The sequence below is a fragment of the Aquarana catesbeiana genome, linkage group LG03 (genome assembly GCF_042186555.1).
Source record: "Aquarana catesbeiana isolate 2022-GZ linkage group LG03, ASM4218655v1, whole genome shotgun sequence".
Classification (NCBI taxonomy): domain Eukaryota; kingdom Metazoa; phylum Chordata; class Amphibia; order Anura; family Ranidae; genus Aquarana; species Aquarana catesbeiana.
In genome coordinates this window covers 117,946,193-117,967,480 of record NC_133326.1, presented here as the reverse complement: position 1 = coordinate 117,967,480, position 21,288 = coordinate 117,946,193, and the positions used below count along the sequence as shown (strand labels likewise).

The 21,288-nt window shown below is 42.9% G+C and overlaps 1 protein-coding gene across 2 annotated transcripts in view; it reads right to left on the bottom strand.

The window, feature by feature from the left end:
• STOML1 (stomatin like 1) overlaps positions 1–9,171 on the bottom strand; it is a 34,245-nt gene extending 25,074 nt beyond the window's left edge. The window contains exons 1-3 of one of the 2 annotated variants that reach the window (XM_073619073.1): positions 9,011–9,171; positions 8,795–8,890; positions 5,607–5,713 (exon numbers count right to left, since the gene is read on the bottom strand). In XM_073619073.1, coding sequence (XP_073475174.1) covers positions 5,607–5,713; positions 8,795–8,870 — 183 coding nt within the window. In that variant the 5' untranslated portion in view covers positions 8,871–8,890; positions 9,011–9,171. The remainder of the gene's footprint in view (positions 1–5,606; positions 5,714–8,794; positions 8,891–9,010) is intronic. The other variant, XM_073619072.1, reaches the window with a different exon arrangement.
• Between the last annotated feature and the right edge of the window lie 12,117 nt (positions 9,172–21,288).

The following is a 21,288-nucleotide window of genomic DNA, read 5'->3' as shown; positions in this document are numbered from 1 at the left end:
AATTGTATATATATATATATATATATATATATATATACACACACACACACACACACACACACATACAGTATCTCACAAAAGTGAGTACATCCCTCACATTTGTAAATATTTTATTATATCATTTTCATGTGACAACACTGAAGAAATGACACTTTGCTACAATGTAAAGTAGTGAGTGTACAGCTTGTATAACAGCGTAAATTTGCTGTCCCCTCAAAATAACTCAACACGCAGCCATTAATCTCTAAACCGCTGGCAACAAAAGTGAGTACACCCCTAAGTGAAAATGTCCAAATTAGGCCCTCACCTGGTTGCTGCCACACACACTTGACACCATCTGAGCCAAATAAGTTTATCTTGGTCTCATCAGACCACAAGACATGGTTCCAGTAATCCATGTCCTTAGTCTGCTTGTCTTCAGCAAACTGTTTGCAGGTTTTCTTTCTTCTGCCATGCAGACCAATTTAAAGCAGTGTGCAGCATATGGTCTGAGCATTGACAGGCTGACCCCTCGCCCCTTCAACCTCTGCAGAAATGCTGGCAGCACTCATACGTCTATTTCCCAAAGACAACCTCTGGATATGACGCTGAGCACGTGCACTCAACTTCTTTGCTCAACCATGGTGAGGGCTGTTCTGAGCTGAACCTGTCCTGTTAAAGCGCTGTATGGTCTTGGCCACTGTGCTGCAGCTCAGTTTCAGTTTTCAGTTGGCAATCTTCTTATAGCCTAGGCCATCTTTAGGTGGAGCAACAAACCTTTTTTTCAGATCCTCAGAGAGTTGTTTGCCATGAGGTGCATTGTTGAACTTCCAGGCGAAGGACACCGGGGAGGGAAAATGGCTAATTGGGCCCAATTTGGACATTTTCACTCCAGGGTGTACTCACTTTTGTTGCCACCGGTTCAGACATTAATGGCTGTGTGTTGAGTTATTTTGAGGGGACGGCAAATTTACACTGTTATACAAGCTGTACACTCACTACTTTACATTGTAGCAAAGGGTGCTGTATCTGTAGCCCCTGGATGGATTTAGATGTTTAGAAGATTCAGATCCCTTCTAACACTCATGACTAACCTGTGTAAAGGTAAATTGCTCGATTGACTGACTGTGTTGATGGGAGAATCCCCCCCCCCCCCCGCAGAGCCATTGTGTTCTACCAGCGGGGGGGGGGCATCCCTGCCCGGAAGAACGCCATGAATTTGCTAGCGGCCAATGGCAATAATTGCATTTAAATATTCAACATGCTGGTTGTACAATCAGCCTGCCCTGCCCATCTATGGATGGCTTAAGATGGCGATTTCCATTGGCTGTAAAAGATGGGAGGGTTTAGTCCTGCTTAAATTAAATTCAGCTGTTAATTCCTCCTTTATAAGTGTGTAGGCTGGCTCCTCCTCTTCTTGGTGTGCCACCATAGGAAGCCACTTCTTATTGTGGCACACCTGCAAGCAGCACGGCTCTGCTCTGCCCCCAACTGCCTTGTCACAGGATTTGATTGACAGCAGAGTGAGCATATGGCTTCCACCGCTATCAATCGGGCAGACTGATAGCGGTGGAAGCCATATGCTCCCTTTGCTGTCAATCAAATCCTGTGACAAGGCAGTGGGGGCAGGGCAGAGAGAGAGAGAGAGAGAGAGCGGAGAGAGAGAGAGAAAGGAGAGGAGAGAGTGGAGAGAGACTCTGCTTTTGTGCACATCGCTGGATCAAGATCAGGCTCAGGTAAGTAATGGGGGGGGGAGCTGCACACAGAAAGTTTTTTTTTACCTTTGAGGCAGAAAATTTATTGAGGTAAAAAAAAAAACTTCTCCTTTACAACCACTTTAATATACCGTAATTTGGACACTTATCTAAATATTTTATTATTTAGGTCTTTTAACCAGTTCAATACCAGGCACTCCCCCCCCCCCCCCCTCCTGCCCAAGTCAATTTTCAGCTTTCATCGCTGTCGCTGTTTAAATGACAATTGTGCGGCTACACTGTACCCACACAGAATTTTTATCATTTTGTCCTCACAAATAGAGCTTTCTTTTGGTGGTATTTGATCACCTCTGCGGTTTTTATTTTTTGCTAAATAAATAAAGAAAGACCAAAAATTTTGAAAAAAAAAAGTTTTGCTTTTGTTTCTGTTATAAAATTTTGTAAATAAGGAAGTTTTCTTCTTCACTGATGGGCACTGATAAGGCGGCACCGATGAGGTGGCACCAATGATCGGGCACCGACGATGGGCACTGATATGCAGCACTGATGGGCACTGGTAGGGGGCACTGATATGCAGCACTGATGGGCATTGATAGGAGGCACTGATGGGCACTCATGGGTGGCACTGGTGGGCACTGATGAGCGACACTGATGGGCACTGAAAGGCTGCAAAGATGGGTACTTATGGGTGGCACTGATAGGCGGCACTGCTGGGCACTGATAGGTGGCATTGCTGGGCACCGATGGGCATTGATACGTGGCACAGATGGGCACTGATATGCGGAACTGATAGGCATCCCTGGTGGCACTGGCAGTGGTAGGCATTGTGAGTGGGCATTGATTGGCAGCTGCCTTGGCACAGATTTGCATTTTCCTGGTGGTCTAGGGCGGCATACCTGGTGGTCCAGTGTGGATGGCCATCCTGGTGGTCCTGGGTGGCATCCGAGGGGGGGCTGCGCTGATAAACAATCAGCACAGACCCCCCCTGTCAGGAGAGCAGCCGATCGGCTCTCCTCTACTCGCGTCTGTCAGACGCGAGTGAGGAAAAGCCGATCAATGGCTCTTCCTGTTTACATCGTGATCAGCTGTGATTGGACACAGCTGATCACATGGTAAAGAGCCTCCGTCGGTGGGTCCTTTCTGAGATCAGTGCAGCGGTGTGTCAAACTGACACACGCACCACCGATCGTCGTGATTCGCGCCCCCACGGGCGGCTGTTATCCTGCTGGACGTCATATGACGTCCAGTCAGGATAACTGAACCACCGCCTGGCCATCATTCTGCTATAGGCCGTGCGAGAAGTGGTTAAAACAAACAACGGTCAGTATGATTTTAATGCATCTAAGAAAATGAATTCACTAAGAAGTGATCTGTGGGGTTGATGTACAGATAGGGTTGCCACCTCATCCCTTTAAAACCAAACACATATTAATTACACAGTTTCTGTGGCTGATTAAGATGATGATTAAAAAACTCACTTGGTGCTTTATCTGCATGAAATTAGTCTCAGAACCTGTGTAATTAATATGTATTCGGGTTTAGAGGGATAAAGTGGCAACTCTATGTACAGAACAGAGAAATAGCTGGCATTTGATGCTATGAATAATACTTCCACTTTTTATTTTTATATTTCCGCGTGATGTTCCTTTACTAAACATGCTGTTTTGATTGAGAATTCACGTCAGTACATGGAATTGGATAATCAGATGAAGAGTAATGCTTTTGTTCCAGCTTTTAATTTCCCCTAATATGGAATATCAATGTACAGTATGCTTCAGTTCTCCTTTCACCAACAATAAACATCTATTCACTTCCTTTTCTCTGTTAAAGCATAACTGCACTTTTGTTGAGAAAAATAAACATTCCCCTCTGGGTGATCAATGTACATTACACGGATTCTAACAAACTTTTTGTGCAGATTCCTACCTTTTGTTATTCTGAAGAAATCCCTGTGTGTGTGTCTGTGTTCAGGAGTGAATCTAATGAGAGCGGTTTCATAATTATATGTCAGCTTTCATAATTATCAGTCACTGCACCTGCAGGGCTTTAATGAGAAAAGTGGCAGGGTCTGCATCCCTTTAGACATGATTTTCTAGTGGGAGTATCTCACCAAAAATGACATTTTTGTTGCAGGGGATGTCTGATATCTGACTTGTATCTTAGTGCAGACTTCCCTGGTGCCCGCGATGTCGGCTGCCCGAGGCCGACCCGCCCCTCAGCTCTCGGGTCCCGGCACCGCCATTCGAACTAAGGGAAACAGGCAGTGGAGCTTTGTGGCTTCACTGCCCATTTCCTACTGCACATGCGCGAGTCGCTCAGCGCTTTGTGAATGGGACGCGCTGTGTTGTGGGACACACACAGTTCCCAGCACTGTGCAACAGCCATTTCTGGTAAGTTAAAACATTTTATTTTCATTTTTTTTTTTTTCCAGATTTTTAGGAACATTTTGATGTTTTTTTTTTGTTTTTAGGGTAGCCCTCCACTTTAAAATACTATTAAAACTATACACTAAGATTAATAGGTTATATGATAGGCAAAACATGTGTTATATTAATCAACTTTGAACAATGCAATCCCTTGTTTTGTTCGCTTGGCGACGACTTTTCTGTGATGCTCGACTACCCTCAATAAGAATTGTTTTTATTGTTCATCCCTGACCGATTCATTATACTTTTTTATCAGAGCAATTCCTCTTTCTGCGGTATCATTGACAACCTTAAGAGCGTTCACATGGCTTCTTAGAGAATCACTGCAGTATTCTGTCACATTGTGGATCCCAAACAATTCAAAGAACGTCTTTGTTTTATTAGTAACAAAATGGCTCAGGTCTTTTCCTTCAAAAACCATGTTTTTACCCTCTAATCGTTTCACTTCCTTTTTCTTTGCAGGTTTGGTTTCTAAATTTTTAGTCATATTTTCCTTAACAGCCTGAGTAATACGTTCGTACAAAAAAGCCAATCCTACGTTTGTTTCTGACAGATACCAGTGGTGTCTCTTAGCAACTGTGAGAGCACATTTTTTGACGTCTACATCTGGGTAAGTGCTCAAAAGCTGTAGCATATCCAAATCATTGTTTGAAGCCCATTGACTTACAATTGCCTTATGCTAAAAGCGAACATATATGAGGCTGACTCATACTCATATGACTCATGACTCTTTGTAGTCTTCTCTTGGATGACTTCCGTCTTTTAGGACATTTTGGATGTAGTTAACCATTTTCACTCGTTCTTCTAGAAAGCCTTGAACGGGACTTTCTTCATCCAGCATTGTTGTATATGACTTCTTATCAAGTGAAGCCCACAGACTTTGCTTTGATAAAAGTGATCAATATGTGCAACTCTTAAATATTATCCAATCTTCTTGAAATTTGGCATATATATCTTTTACATCACTGAGACTCGGGACGTAAGCAAAGTCATATGAAAATCACATCTTTGGAAAAATGAAATACCCTATTTTACAGCGAGTCTGATTAGTGCAGATCAGACTAGGGTTCTCGGTCACCCTGTGCCCCTAAGAGACACAGGGTCACCTACACATAGAAGGGTCCGGAGGAGCTGGACAAGGAGATTCCAGTGCTCTCTAAGGTAAGCTGGGTTCTACAAGCCCCCCGCCCAAAGTGACTCCCCGTCACAATGGGGAAGAGGCAAGGGGAAGGTATTCTGTAGCCTTATCCTAGAGTGACAACACTGCGCCTCCATAACTACAGAATGGGGTGTATGTGATGTCACCCTAGGGCAGGATGTGTGTTAATGGAGGTTGAAAATTAAGGGAAAAAGGCAGATTGAAGAAAACGAATCCAGCCACCACATCTAAAGACTGATAAGATGTAATATATAACAATTTTGTTCTTGGGTTTGGAAACAGTTTAAATAAAGGGTGATGAGGTAAGGATTTTAAGTAATATTTTACCTTTATGGAAAACCAGATGGAAACAGGCAAGGTGATGATCATGATCAGAAAACACAGGCAGGTGATCGCTATGTGACAAAACTTCATCAGCCATATTTCGGATTTAGCTGTGGGGAACAAGGTTTTAAATAAGCTTACTCGACATGGTTTACATAAGTCATAGTAAAGGAGGGACATAAGATACATAGGGGGGCATTTATCAGTTCTGTTGCACAGCAAGGCAGCGATGAATAGGAAAAGAGAGACAGTTTATGAGACAAATTTACTATAGGAGTTCATCTGGATTCATAAAATCCTCCCTACACTGCTCTAGAAGCAGCACTGAGACAGAATGAAACCTTCCCCTAAACAATTGGTAAAGAAAAAGCGTGTGATGTCAAAATTATAAACATACATATTCCCCTTTGTGGCTGCAGCATCGGTCTGATGTTAATGTGTATGGTCACCCTAGCAAATAAAAGGTACAAATACTGAGTAGCAAGCTGTCAGTCTGTAAAGTCTGGCTGTTATCAGCTGTCTCACAGCGACAGCCAGCAGATCCCAGCTACTTTTTATATGGTGTGTTATGAATAGTGAGATCATTCTGTTTACTATGCAGCAAACAAAAATAAATTGTTCTGAGATTGTTCAGTATTCAAAAGGCGTTTTTTTTAAATTTTGGATGACAATGTACTTTTAGAGTACACTAAATGCTCTGGGTTGGAATGTGTGTGTGTGACGTGAGAGCCGAGTGAGAGAGTAAACAGGAGATGACGGCTCGGTGAATTCCGGCGGTGCTCATCCCCATCCTTCCCCTCCGAGGTACACTACTTTTTCCCCCTCTATTTTCAGGGGAAAAAAGTGCGTGTTATACGCCAATAAATACAGTGTTTTCTTTAGGACATAAGATAAATAGCGTGATAACGTTTAGTATTTTGCAGTGAATGTGACATCACCGATATCTGTTCTACTGTATATCACAGTGATCTACTGACATTGTACCTTACAACACCAATATTTATTGTACTATAAATAAGATGGATCTACTGACAGTGGGCCTTACAACACTGATATCGGCTCTACTGTTTATCACACTGACCTATGTACTGGAGAATGCAAATGAGCGCATTTGTGCTAAACAAATTCTCTGGTTAATAGGCTCAGAATGTGGCTTTATTTGGACAGAGAACATCGGTAACCTATGGGTGAGTTTTTAAAGGGAAGTTTTGGCAACCCTGTTAGATAAGTAGCATTTTGTTAAAAGGAAGGTGGGGGCTTGCTGCACAGTTTATTTCTGCTATTAACTTAAAAAACACACCAAACACTTTATAATACCCTATGGGCTCTATTTACAAAAGCAGATCACATGTGGCATTTAGGTGTTTTCCCAAACACTGCATGCGATCCTGAAAATTTCAATTCACTATTGCTTTATGTGGTATTTACCATATAAAAGCAAAAACGTTCAGTAAATACTAGGGTTGCACCGATATTGTTTTTTAATCAGCGAGTACGAGTACTGATATTTTCGGTAAGTACTTGCCAATACCGAGTACCAATACTTTGCTGTGCAATTTGCATCAATACGAAAAAAAATTGCACTGCAAAGAAGTGTGTGTGTGTGTGTGTGTTTGTGTAAAGGGATTAAAGTACCATCTAGTCAGTTTAAACAATGCTAAAAACTCACAGTACATATCTGGTAGAAAATCAGGGCCGTTGGAGGTGCTCACAGGGCTTTAGAAGTTCCGTGACCCTGTGGGTATAGGGCGGAAGCGATGTCAGCTTGGGGGCGGACTGCATCTACATCTCCTCTAGCGGCCCTGATGTCCTAACAGATATGTACTGTGAGTTCTATGCTGCCCACTAGATAGCGCTTTAATCCCTTTCTACACACACACACCGCATTCCTGTTCAAATCGCATGCGCTTCTTTGCAGTGCGATTTGCGCCCATTCATTTTGTATTGACGCAAATCACACGGCAAAGTATCGGTAGCATTTGGACGAGTACCGATACTCGATCAAATGCCTGGTATCGGCATCCCTAGTAAATACCGCAAAAAACAGGAGTTAAAGTAATTTCACAAAATGAAATAAATGAATAAATGCATGCGGTAAATAAGTAGTGATGCCAGCATGCAATAGTTAAGGAACCGTCAGCCCCGGCATCCTTAACAACCAGTAAACAGCATTGTGGTTAAGGAATGGGCAGCTGACATGTCCTTAACAATCAATGAGTCATCAGTAAGGATGAGCTCCGGCATGTTGGCAAACCCCAGGTGCAGAGCCCGCCAGGAAGTCGGCACTGCGCTGATCACAGGCAGTGAGACATTTCCCAATGCGCGGCTGCAGAGATCAGAAATGTCTCACTGCCTGTGATTAGCGCAGTGCCGACTTCCTGGCGGGCTCAGCACCTGGGGTGTGCGAACACACCGGTGTGCGAACACACTCATCAGCTGTCAGCGGGATTCCCCCCATGACAACTAGATGTAAAGAAAAGAATTGCTGGTATTAAAAAAATCAAAACTGCGTGCCCCCCCCCCCCCCCCAATGCATACCAGGCCCTTCGGATGCGGCAAGATAACACTTTTTGAATGGAGCCCTATGTGGCTTAATCCATAAGGTAATGTAAAGATAAATGAGGGTAAGCAAGTGTAATTATACACATTGTAACAACATTCATGAATAGAGCTTCTGTACAGTAAAGTGTAAATTTGATGTTTATTTTATTTGCATTTCTTATATCAAATTAAAACCGCCAATCACATCTGCGAAACGCATTGAGAAATTGTAGCCTCTCCGTAGTTGATAATTGTATTTATGATATAATATCTTATGTAGGAAGTTGAACTGGTACACATGAAGTGGACTACTGATTAAGGATGGGCTTGGGCGTGTTCGCACACTCCACGTGTAGAGCCCGCCAGGAAGTCGGCACGGCGCTGAGCTAATCACAGGCAGTGAGACAATTCCCGATCTCTGCAGCCGCACTTCTGGAAATGTCTCACTGCCTGTGGTTAGCGCTGTGCCAATTTCCTGGCGGGCTCTACATGTGGAGTGTGTGAACACGCCCGAGCCCATCCTTACTACTGATGTAGCCTTCTCTGGAACAGTGAAATGCAATGTATATGTACATGCTGTGGATGGTGTTACCAATATAATGCATTATTTTATTTTTTTGAAAGGTGAAATTATCATGTAAGAACATTACCTGATTTTGCAGCATTGGATGGCAGGGGGTCCAGGCTCAGGGGCAGAGGGGTGTATTTGTACTGATTCCACATCATAGATAGATCCTATATACACTCTGCAGAACAATTACAGACATGTCAGAGCACATTACAGTCCAATGCTTTATTTTATATCAGTCCACACACTGGGATCTCTGAGAACATGGAATAAGAGGGCTCACCCATAGAGATCATACCTACCACAGAAGGGGCCAGAACTCTTCATTAGTCAGGATAGTAATCTTATCTGAACAGACAGAACTGGAAATAACGAACTTTCCACCATTTCTTCCTGGCTGTGGTGAAATGTTTCCATAACACCAGTGACAGCACCGTCACATGACAACTCCAGGAAATGTCTCCAGTTCCTCCAATAGAAAAGTATAGTGACGTCCATTTTGTTGAAGACAAACGTCTGTTCATGCTTACCAGACTAGCTCCAGGAAAGAACTCCGTCTGACTGGTTAGATGTTCAATTTCTAAATCCGTGGCAGGCCTGCTCATCTCATAGGTTTGCTAATCTGACAGAAGTTTGCTGCTTTTACAATTCAACATCTAAACATTCAGACGGAGTTCTAAGTACTATATGTCACTCACTTTACTGTTAAAAATAAGTGTAAGATGCAAAACTCCGGTGGGTGTAACAAGATGTCTGCTTTCCCCCTTCCCAATATATCTTTACTGTGGAGGAGTGCGGGGTGTAGCAAGATGGTGGCGACACCGAGTATACAATGGTATACTTTAGAGTGGCTATGATAGAACAGCGCACTCTAGTGTCAGGAGGCTATGAAAGCAATTATTAAAGATTTATGAATTGGGAATAATTGTAACCATTGTCTTTTAAAGAAAATGAGCAAGGACTTACAAAAAGCATAGAAAGCTGATTTAGCATGCATTTGTCATTAAAGCAGTGTTAAATCAAACATTTATTGTATTGCTGCTTTTCAGTTCTTAGATGTGATGGCTGCATTCGTTTCCATTTTTAGGCTTTCTTTCTTGTTTTCATGTGCTGATCAAGCCAACAATTCTGTTGTTTTTCACAAGCTCAAGCTCTCCAGCCGTATTACATGGATGAGACAAACTATTTAACACTGACAAAACATTTATCCCAAAAGGGGAAAAACGGTTTGCTGTAACTGATTATAAACGGCTTCAATTTGTTACTGTATCTAATCTGCTAATACGTTTAACACTCCCCTTCCCCCCAGACTGAGAATACTGCTGTCTGCTGTGCCTCCTGTGCTCATTCCTCCAGAGTTGTGCCTCACTAATACAGGAAGTGTGTTACTGGCCAGATCACCAGGTGAACACAGATGGAACAAAGCCAAAAAAAGAAAACTGATGCAGCCACCATGTTTAACGATTGGTAAGCAGCTATATAATAGATTTTTTGTTTTAGGTTTAATACTGCTTTAATACACAGCACACACTGCGCTCTTTGTGGGCTTCAATACTGAGACATTAAAGCGGACCTTCGGTCATTTTTTTAACTTTCCATCTATTAATTCTTCTGCTCTTGTTGTTTTAACTTTGGATAGTAAAACATTTTTTCTGCCAGTAAATACCTTATACAGCCCACTTCCTGTTTCTTGTCTGCTAAAAAGCCCAGGCTTATGACATCATACACAGCTCTCTCTCTCACACACTCTAGTGAGAGTTTGCCAGAAAGGGAGAAGGGATCAGTCATAAGAGGGCCAATGAGAGCTGCAGGGCTGCAGAGCTGGAGGTGTGCCTCTGTGTAAATCCAGGAAGTGAACAGGCAGCAGCTTCAGATGGCCTCAGTTAAAGTAAAGGGATATTTCGGCAGCGTAGATGGCAAGTACAGAATTACAGTATAAATAAAATAATATGCAAAGTGATTGGAGGGAAGCTTCAGAATGGCAAAGATGTTTTTATTACAAATTATGTGAGTAGACTGCAGTTCTTCTTTAAAGTGGAGTTCCACCCACTTTTACAACTCTTCAGCATCCCTCACTAAACTGTGCACTGTAAACAAATTGGATATTTTTTAATTTTTTTTCTCAGCACCTACTGTATATCTGCTGTATTCATTTTTCACTTCCTCCTCCCTGGCCGCGGCCCATCGCATCATTTCCTGTTTGCAATGCCTTCTGGGAAGGGGCGGCAACTTCCTCTGAAACTGCCGTTGCTATGGAAACCTGACCTGAAACCTATTACACTGCTTGTGCTGCACTGAGCATGTGCGAGATCTGCAAGGATGAGATCCAGGAAGAAATACAGTCTGGCTTCAGATGCCCACACTTAAGATGGCCACGGCCTGCTGTAAGTTTATAAAATAACAAACTACTGCTATAAACATACAAAACAGACCTTAGTTTACAGACTAACTTTACTAGAATACATTAATCTTGTGTATTATAGGGGTATTTTTATTTAAAAAGTATAATTTCGGCCGGAACACCACTTTAAAGACATCTCGTTATTTGGGATTTCCCTGGTGTATACATCATAAGGTTTCATGCAGATGGGCATACTAAACTACTCCTATTTATGTGTGTTTACTTTACAGGCTTGTTGGGGGTTGATTTACTAAAACAGGAGAGTGCAAAATCTGGTGCAGCTCTGCGTGGTAGCCAATCAGCTTCTAACTTCAGCTTGTTCAGTTAAGCAAAAAAAAAAAAAAAAAGCGTAAGCTGATTGGTTTCTATGCAGAGCTGCACCAGATTTTGCACTCTGCAGCTTTAGTAAACCAACCCCATAGTGTTTATCAGGATAAACTCCTTCTGTTGGCTAGAATATTATTTTTTTATGGCCAATGGAATTCATTTACATACATACACGCAGGTTTATGTTTTTTAGTGTATGTGTGAAAAACTGAAAATGATGCCAGCATGTGCCTCTCTGAAAGTTGGTTTAGGGGACACAGTGGCTGAAATAGACCTGTGTTCAGAGGCATAAAAAAAAAAAAAAGAAAAATTATGCCTCTGAAAGCGGTGTTTTTCTGCAAGTGTGCATGAGTCCTAAAGCAAACTCTGCTCTGCACTATTCACATTAAAAAAATACAACTCTTTTCATAGAAAAAATGTATAATTTATGGCATCTATATTTCTGTGTGTGGTAATTCTATTATTGACCATACACAGACCATTCCAAAATCTCAGTCACTTAAAGTGGTTGTACACCCTGTACAACCACTTTTACCTACAGGTAAGCCTATATTAAGGCTAACCTGTAGGTGCTTTAAATATCTCCTAAACCTCCACGGTTTAGGAGATATTTACAATAAATCTGTGCACCGATGACCACGCGGCATCTGCCAATGTCTATGGCGCATGCGTTGATGTCTACGGCGCATGCACACTTTAGAAAGGGCAGATCATGAAGAGGGGCGAAGATGGACGCTCCCTGCTAGTGGGAACAGCGGTGACATCGCAGGCTTCGGTTTCAGGTAAGTGACACATAATGAGCTACTATGCGGTGCATAGTAGCCCATTATGCTTTACCTTTGCAGACAAATAAAGAGGAAGTAAAACCCACCAGGGTTTACTTCCTCTTTAACAGGGAACTATAGAAATGTAATGTAAATACTTATTTTAAGTCACTGCACATGGCTGATTTTCACATTCAATTTAGCAAATATCAATACAATATGTGTAGTAAATGGAAGTTTTCCTTTCACTTCCCTTAATGCATCATTGCATGATTGCTTTTCATAGTGCTTTTATATCTTTCCAGCCGATGTGATGGAATGACATAAAACAGTAACTGTTTTTTTTTTTTTTTTTTTTTTTTTAGCTGTATGAATTATTGTGACAGCCTAAAATTCCAAGACCTTAAAGGAGCCCCTCACTTTTTTTCCTTTTTCAAAGAATACAGAAGAGTGGATTTTCTCACAAATGCAATACTTTTGAAATATTTATTTCCATTTTTGTGCCTAGTCTGCAAGACTTTGCCCTGTGTAAAGCTCCCTTCTTAAACTATATTCCTCCCTCAATGCTGCCAAACAGACCTTTTTCATCACTCCCATTAACACCCTCTCATTCAGTCCTCCTTAACTTCTTTACTACTTCATTCCCCACTGCCACCAACTAAAGACTGATACATTAAATGTTTTTTCCGTTTTCTACCAATAAAAAAAATCTGATTTAAAAAAAAAAAGACTGGTACACAGGGGCTAAATATTGGCCAGTTCAACAGAAATCAGCAGCTGATCGGCATCTGATCAGCACTTGCAGCCATTAACTGGAGTGTATCTGGTCAGGGAGATTGCTTTACTAACAAGCTCCTGACAAGCTCCTCAGTCTTTTTTTGTTCAGCCCGCTGGGTTGAAGGAAAAAAAAAAACTCACTGTGTGTACCAGGCTTAACTCAATCAGTGTGCAGGACATTGCCAGTCATTTAAAAAACATTATAAATATATGAGCTCTCCTTTGTCCTGTTATCTCCCCCAAGTAACATACATCTCTAGTCTACCACCACATTCAATACTTTCCTCTTTTGACCCTGTCACTAAAGAGGAGGTTGCTAAGCTCTTCTCTGACACCCACCTCACCACTCGCCACCTGGACCCCGTTTTCCAAAATTACTCCAGTCACCCACTTGCTCAATTCCATGCTCTCTTACAACTTCAATCTCTCCCTCTCTACTGGCACCTCTCCATCCCCTCTAAAGCATGTATTGGTCACCTTCAAAAGCCCTCACTGGACCGGACTAGTCTGAGCAACCTAAGACCCATCTCCTTGCTTTCATATACCTGCATCATTTTATTCTACAACTGTCTGGGGCGCATCCTCACTAATAAAACCTTCTCGGCCTCTTAAAGTCTAGATTTAACCCAAAAAACTCCACAGAGACTGCCTTTCTAAAACTCACTAATGACGTACTGTGTCCGAAAACCAATGGCCACTATTCGGTAGTCTTACTATTAGACATCTCAGCTGCTTTTGACACAGTTGACTGCCCACTCCTCCTCAAAAACTTCACTCCCTTGGCCTCCAAGACTCTGCTCTTTCCTGGCTCTACAGAAATTGCTCCTTCAGTGGGACCTACAGCATACTTGCCAACAGTCCCCATTTTCCCAGGACAATGCCGATAATTGGACCCTCGTCCCAAACAAAGCTTGTCCCGATCATAATCCCAGGATTTTGCTTTTGTCCTGGGAATCGCGACTGTTTTTGGCACCGCAGTGGGCTACAAAAACATGGTCGCGACTCAGACTGAGTATGTCTCTTTCCCCGTGTGTTCAGTGGGGAGGGGAGGGGCCTCCATTCCGTGCAGCCAATTGACTTCTCTCTTCAGTGTACAAGTAGACAATTTACTTGTACACTGAAGCCAGTTTGCTGCACGAATCAGAGGCCCCTCCTCTCTCCACAGAACACTTGGGAACGAGACTTGCAAATGGAGCTACCGCCAACCCTCCACCCCATGTGCCTGACAACAGGGTACACCTGATGTAAGGAGCGGAGGGACTCCGCTGGGCACACCTGATGTAAGGAGCAGAGGGACTCCGCTGGGCACACCTGATGTAAGGAGCAGAGGGACTCCGCTGGGCACACCTGATGTAAGGAGCAGAGGGACTCCGCTGGGCACACCTGATGTAAGGAGCAGAGGGACTCCGCTAGGCACACCTGATGTAAGGAGAGGAGGGACTTCGCTGGACACACTTGATGTAAGGAGCGGAGGGACTCCACTGGGGCACCTGATGTAAGGAGGGACTCCGCTGGGCACACCTGATGTAAGGAGAGGAGGGACACCGCTGGGGGCACCTAATGTAAGGACGGGCTCTGTTGGGGGCACCTGATGTAAGGAGGGACTCTACTGGGAATGCCTGATGCAAGGAGGGACTCTGCTGGGAATGCCTTATGTAAGGAGGGACTCTGCTGGGAATGTCTGGTGTAAGGAGGGACTCTACTGGGAATGCCTGGTGTAGGGAGGGACTCTGCTGGGGACACCTGATGGCATCTGATAGCAGGCGACATAGCAAGTGACACACTCAGGGCTCCCAGTGATTCTGCAGTATGGTGAGTTGAATGATTTAATTTTATATTACAATGTAATAATAGAAATAATGTGCTTCAATCATCCTGACACCATAACAACCATGGTGCCGGGATGATTGAAGCGCTAACACCAGGTGTTTGGAGTATCTCTATGTGCTGATTGTTAACCTTTCTGGAATACACATATTGCTATTGTGGTGTAGGATCTGGGCCTGCTGTCCCTCCATCCCTTTTTCTTTCCTTCCTTCCTTCTCTCTCCTTCCCTCCCTATCTCTTTCTTGTTCTCTCTCTCCCCCTCCCTCTTTCTCCCTTTCTTTTTCCCTCCATCCCTCGTTCATCTCAGACTCTAACCACACCCCTTTGAACCACGCCCCTTTTAAGCCATGGCCAATTTTTAGTTTAAACCACAACCATTTTTGGCCGCTGTGAGCTTTGCACGCCGCATTTTTCTTTTTCCACTATGCATGCCTACAAATGAATGCCCCACCCCCTAATTATAACAGGACTCCGCCTACAGGCAAAAAAAGTGTTTCTATACATTTTTTTACAATGTTGGCAACTATGCTACAACTATCTCCTCCTGCCCTCTTACTCTTTCCATGGAGTCCCCCAAGGCTCTGTCCTCATAACCCCTTCTATCCTATTGATTTCCCCTCCCCTGCCCTTTAGCACTGGGTCGCCTTTCCATCAGCACTGGGTTGCATTAGCTGAGTGCAGGAGAGAAACTGAGGGAAAAAAAAAACATTGGCATACTAGTCAGTACCAGCGTGCAAAAGTGTATTTGCTTTGGAAGAATAAATTGCCTGTAACGTTGGGTGTCCTACATCTGGGGATGTTGCTGCGTTATGTAAAACTATTTGTTTCGTTAGATCTTCAAATGGGGTGCTTTGAGATTGTGTATAATTTTAAAGGGTGCCTTGACTGAAAAAAGGTTGGGAAACACTGGATTACAGACTTTAGCACTTCCGAATTGATACTGTACTGTATGTAGACACAAAATAAAGTAATTTGATGAATCTGATGACATCACAGTTCTTGAGAGTTTCCTTGAGACATCCCATAATTTGAAAGTTATCTATCATAATGAATACTAATATAGAATGAAGGTGCCAATACTGCATTTAAAATGGTGGGTGGTTTGGATATGTTTAAAGGAAGCCATAAGAGAGTGAGGTGCCAGTTAAAGAAGGATAGAGGTTACAGGTTCAATTAATGTGCATAGTTCAGTAACCCATTATTTGAGGGGATTGTTGGAGTGCCCAATGTCTTAGTATACTTTTTCTACTTATTTTTCAAGTGCTAATTTTGAAGATGAACATATATACCATATATACTGTACATATACCACAATAAACATGCTGTTAAGAGCACTCACACATGTAGACAGGTGCAGTTTATTTTATCCACTGCGGTGGTGCTCAACTCTGCAGCTGGGGAGAAAGTCAGGGGAACTTACCGTTATATACCTGATTTCCGATCGCCGCTTAGCACTCACGTAAACCGGCCGACTCTCTCCTCCTTGCCTCCTTTCCTCCTCCCCTCCCGATTGACGTCAGCGGGGCTTAACAACCACTTTAATTACACAGGTTCTGTGGCTGATTAAGGTGGTAATTACATTCTCTTGGTGCCTTATCTGCATTGAATTAGCCTCAGAACTTGTGTACAGCCATGGCCAAAAGTTTTACGAATTACACATTTTCAGTGTTTTTAGATCTTTTTGTCAGGTGTTACTATGGTATACTGAATAATTACAAGCATTTCAGTGTCAAAGTATCAAAGGCTTTTTTTGACAATTACATTAAGTTAATGCAAAAGAGTCAATATTTGCAGTTCTTTTTCAAGACCTCTGCAATTTGCCCCGGCATGCTGTCAATCAACTTCTGGACCAGCCAGATCCTGCCCCCCCCCCCCCCAACTTCTTGATTATGCAAGAATAGGCCTGACTGATGGAAGCCCATTCTTGCATAATCAATGTTAGGAGTTTGTTAGTGGTTTTTTTTTTGTTCACCCACCACTTGAGGATTAACCAGAAATTCTCAATTGGATTAAGGTCTGGGGAGTTTCCTGGCCATGGACCCAGATGGTGCTCCATCATACTGGAAACTGCATTGCTCCTAACCTAACTGTTCTTTGATGGTTGGGAGAAGTTGCTCTCAGAGGAAGTTTTTGTACCATTCATTATTCATGGCTGTGTTCTTATGCCCTGTACACACGACCGGTTTTCCGACGGAATTCCGCTCAAGCTGTCTTGCATACACATGGTCACACCAAATTCCGACCGCCCAGAACGCAGTGACGTACAGCACGTACGACGGGACTAGAAAACGGAAGTTCAATAGCCAGTAGCCAATAGCTTCCATCACGTACTTGCTTCAGAGCATGTGTTGTTTTTGGTACGTCGGAACAGCATACAGACGAGCGGTTTTCCCGATAGGAAGTGGTTCCATTGGAAAAATTTAGAACATGTTTTCTTTCTAGGTCCGTCAGAATTTTCAATGTAAAAAGTCCGATGGGGCATACACACGATTGGACTATACGATGAAAAGCTCCCGTCTGACTTTTTCTGTCGGACATTCCGCTCATGTGTACACGGCATTAGGCAAAATTGTGAGTGAGCCCACTCCCTTGGCTGAGAAGCAACCCCATACATGAATGGTATCAGGATGCTTTACTGTCAGGACACAGGGCTGATGGTAGCTGGTAACCTTTTCTTTTCTGGACAAGGTTTTTTCCGGATTCCCCAAAGGGCTACAATGTACCCCTTACCAATTCACATAGAGGGGGGCCGGGATCTGGGTGTCCCCTTTGTTAAAGGGAGCTTCCAGATTCCGATAAGCCCCCCGCCCTTCAGTTCTGGTATGGATTTTTGGGGGGAACCCCACGCAATTTTTTAAAAAATTTTGGCGCAGAGTTCCCCTTAATATCCATACCAGACCTGAAGGGCCTGGTTATGGAATTTTGGAGGACCCCAAATTTTGGAGGACTTTCAATGACTTATGTGTATTGTCGGGACCGACAATTCATTAATAGCCGGCACTAGCGCTAGCACTTTTAAATGACTTTTTTTTCCTTTAGAAATGTCATTTTGCTCTCGGACTGTTATAAACATGGGAAACATACGCTACAGGCATACTATAGACACCCCCCAGGTACAAAATTTAAAGGAATATTTCCCTTTTATTGTTTCACTTTAAGCATTATTAAAACCACTGCTCCCACTGCGGCCCTTTTGAAACTTTTTTTGCATTGATACATGTCCCCTGGGGCAGGACCCAGGTCCCCAAACACTTTTTATGACAATAACTTGCATATTAACCTTTAAAATTAGCACTTTTGATTTTTCATGTTCGTGTCCCATAGACTTTAACGGTGTTCGCGTGTTCAAACAAATTTTTTGCCTGTTCGCATGTTTTGGATGCGAACCGAACAGGAGGGTGTTCGGCCCATCCCTACATAAGATTACAGCAACCGGTTTGGGTGGAGTGGGAGCCATGAGCAGAGGGAAATGTCTACTAACAGAAAATACTTTAGCACAAGTTATGTCCCTTGTCCTAAATTTTCTGTTTTTTATTTTAGCTACACCTAGGCTCTAATACTTTAACAGTTGCCAACCTGAAACAATTATACAAACAAGAAATTTTCACTGGCTGCCAATATATACAGCCCAACTTATTTTTACCAAAAGTGTTACTACTAGTAAGTAATTTTTATAATAAAGTAAGATCTAATCTAAAATGTGATCTGCCTACAGGTCAGGGTTGCACAGAGACTCAGGAAATTGCAGTGTTATTGAAACCATTTGCAGCTAGTATGTGTAACATTTGGATTTCCTTATGTACTTTTAAAATCGGGATATTGCAGGAGACTTTGGCAATATTGCACAAATGAATTTACATAGCATTGTGATACTCTTTCTATAAAGGTAATGTTTCAGTGGTTTTATTGAATTTATTAAAGAAATTCGAGAAAGGCCGCATATTTATGTGATTTGCAGCCAATACAGCTGCGCCAAAAGAGTGTCCGATGCGCGCTCCCAGCACAGTTACCGCTGCATAACCGAAAACCCCCGATTGCTGCCTGTGATTGGGAGTTTTCAGATCACGTGCCCACAGTGATAGCCAATATAGCGGTCACAGGATCTTAAGCCCTGCCTCACCTCACTGCATCCTAAACCTCCTAAACCTCTTAAAGGGCCGGGAGGCCCCAGCGTGAAGAGGTTAAAGTATAATACAAATATATTTGTCAAGATAAGATGGCTAGTCACCCATAGGCTTCAATAGCCCACCCGATGTTAGTGCTCCTTTCACTCCCCTACAGCCATGCTGCCTGATAGAGGGTAGCCAGATCATGTGACCAGATTGGAGCGGCCTGAAAATAGTCATCTACACCTTTCTTACAGAGGTTAGTTAGCATAGTTGTTGGGAGGGGGGGGGGGACAGTTTTAAGGCTAGTTAGGTGTATAGCTGAAATCACACTTTAAGGGGGTCTGGATCTACTCCAAGCCAAAGACCCACCTGTGGGCAGGGTCTGGCTGCTCCCATGAATGTGGGGTAACACCTTGTCCAAGGGCATGCTCACCAATGCCCAGGCCTGAGGCTGTGGTCATATGAAGAATCAAACATTAAGGCAGACCCATGACTCAGAGATGAGCCACTTGTGTATAATGAGTGTGCAAGGTTTTCTTCCTAAAGATCTTCTGTCCCATGTCACTACACACTTGCGTAGATGTATATGTTGCATTCGGAGGGACATACAGAGCCATACCCACTCCACCAGTCCAGCATACCTCTATTACCTCACTTCCAGTAACAGAATGGAGTCCCACCAAGCACATGGGGGCCACATGCATGCTTGTTAACCTTACTTTCCCATACCTAGTGATCAGGTCTTAGATCTTTGTAACGCTAGTCTGCTCCCAGTGACCGGAGGAGATGTACAGCTAGGGAGGAAGTCAGGGCACTGACTCCCTCACTACCGGAGGACCAGTCACCTAACTAGGTAACACTACAACGACTGGTTGCTTTAGTTGTTCTTCCTTGCGATAACCCATAGCAACTACCTCCTCTTCTTTGCCTTTTGTAGTGGTGTTACACATACCCCATGATGCTATTACAGACCCAGGTACTTAGGAGTACGCCAGGACTCCAACATGCACCCCTTTAAAAAACTTCAGACCAGATTTATGCAGTACAATATTCTTTACTGAGAATTCAGCATAAGAAGTACAACAAGAATAAACGTCCTTTCCCTAACTATCTCTAGTTGTGGCTGCCCTAGCACAGATAGAGTCCTTAAGGGTAAAGTCCATAGAATGAAAGTCCAGAGAGGCAGTGTCCATAATAATGGTGTCTTCTTCTTCGGCAGCATCTCTTCCATACCTCCCAACATTTTGAGATGGGAATGAGGGACACCTACTAGCAAACGTATGCAGGCCTAGAACACGCCTCCCTGCCACCCCCCTTAAAGGGAAAATAACCACACAAAAAGGTTAATTAAATCCACAAGTGCTTTTAACCACTACTATTCCTTTATATTGGCTCTTAAAATTGAAAAATGCAGCAATTTAGAATTTGGGTGAAAGATTTAGCACTGGAAAACACTTTTTGAAAGTAAAAAGCACATTTTATATACAACTCTATAGATCAGACCAAAATGAGGGCCAAATGAGAAGGAATGAGGGACAGAGGTACATTAATCCAAATCAGGGACAGTCCCTCAAAATCAGGGACAGTTGGTAGCTATGTCTCTTCCCATGCAGACTGCTCGCTGTGCAGTGCCCTTCCACCTTTTTATTTACAGCACAGGGAGAGAGACAGAGCCCAGAAAAAGCAGGAAGCTGCAGAAACAGGTTTAACCGCTTCCCAGCCTGGGCCAGCCAACTCCAACCTGCCTACAGCCCAACCCCTATCCCCAGTATTGAACATAAATGAAGGACTGTATTTAATGTAACTCGCAAACCTCTCCTGTTTGTCCTGCAAAATGATTGTCAGTCTTTTATGGAGTATAATCAAGTAAATCTTATTTTCTGTCATGGTACTGTTGACTGTGGGTAATTTCCATGCTTTAGGGATGGATGTTTATGCTGCCAAATAATGAAGAAAATGAGTGGTGCCTAAGAGTGTCCGGAAATACCAGTAACCACTTCATTTAAGAGGGACATGCAGGCAGTCTTGGGAACATTAATGTTGGTAACAGAATATATCATTGTATATATTCTGATTTAAATAAAGCAAACTTCATCATAGAAATTGAATTCATTAATAATAAGTGATACCTCCTCTCTTCTTTAGGGCTTGCATATGCTAACTGTTTTACATTAGTTGGTTTCATACGAGTCTGAGATGGTGCTGTTTGAATAACTTAGGATCACAACTCCCTGTACATACACAAAGACATTGGGGACTTTTAACCTTATTCTCCCAACATAATCCATACACGTCCACTACTTAACCACTTTAAGACTGGGCCTATTTTTCAGCCTTGTTGTTTACAAGTTAAAATCCATTTTTTTTGCTA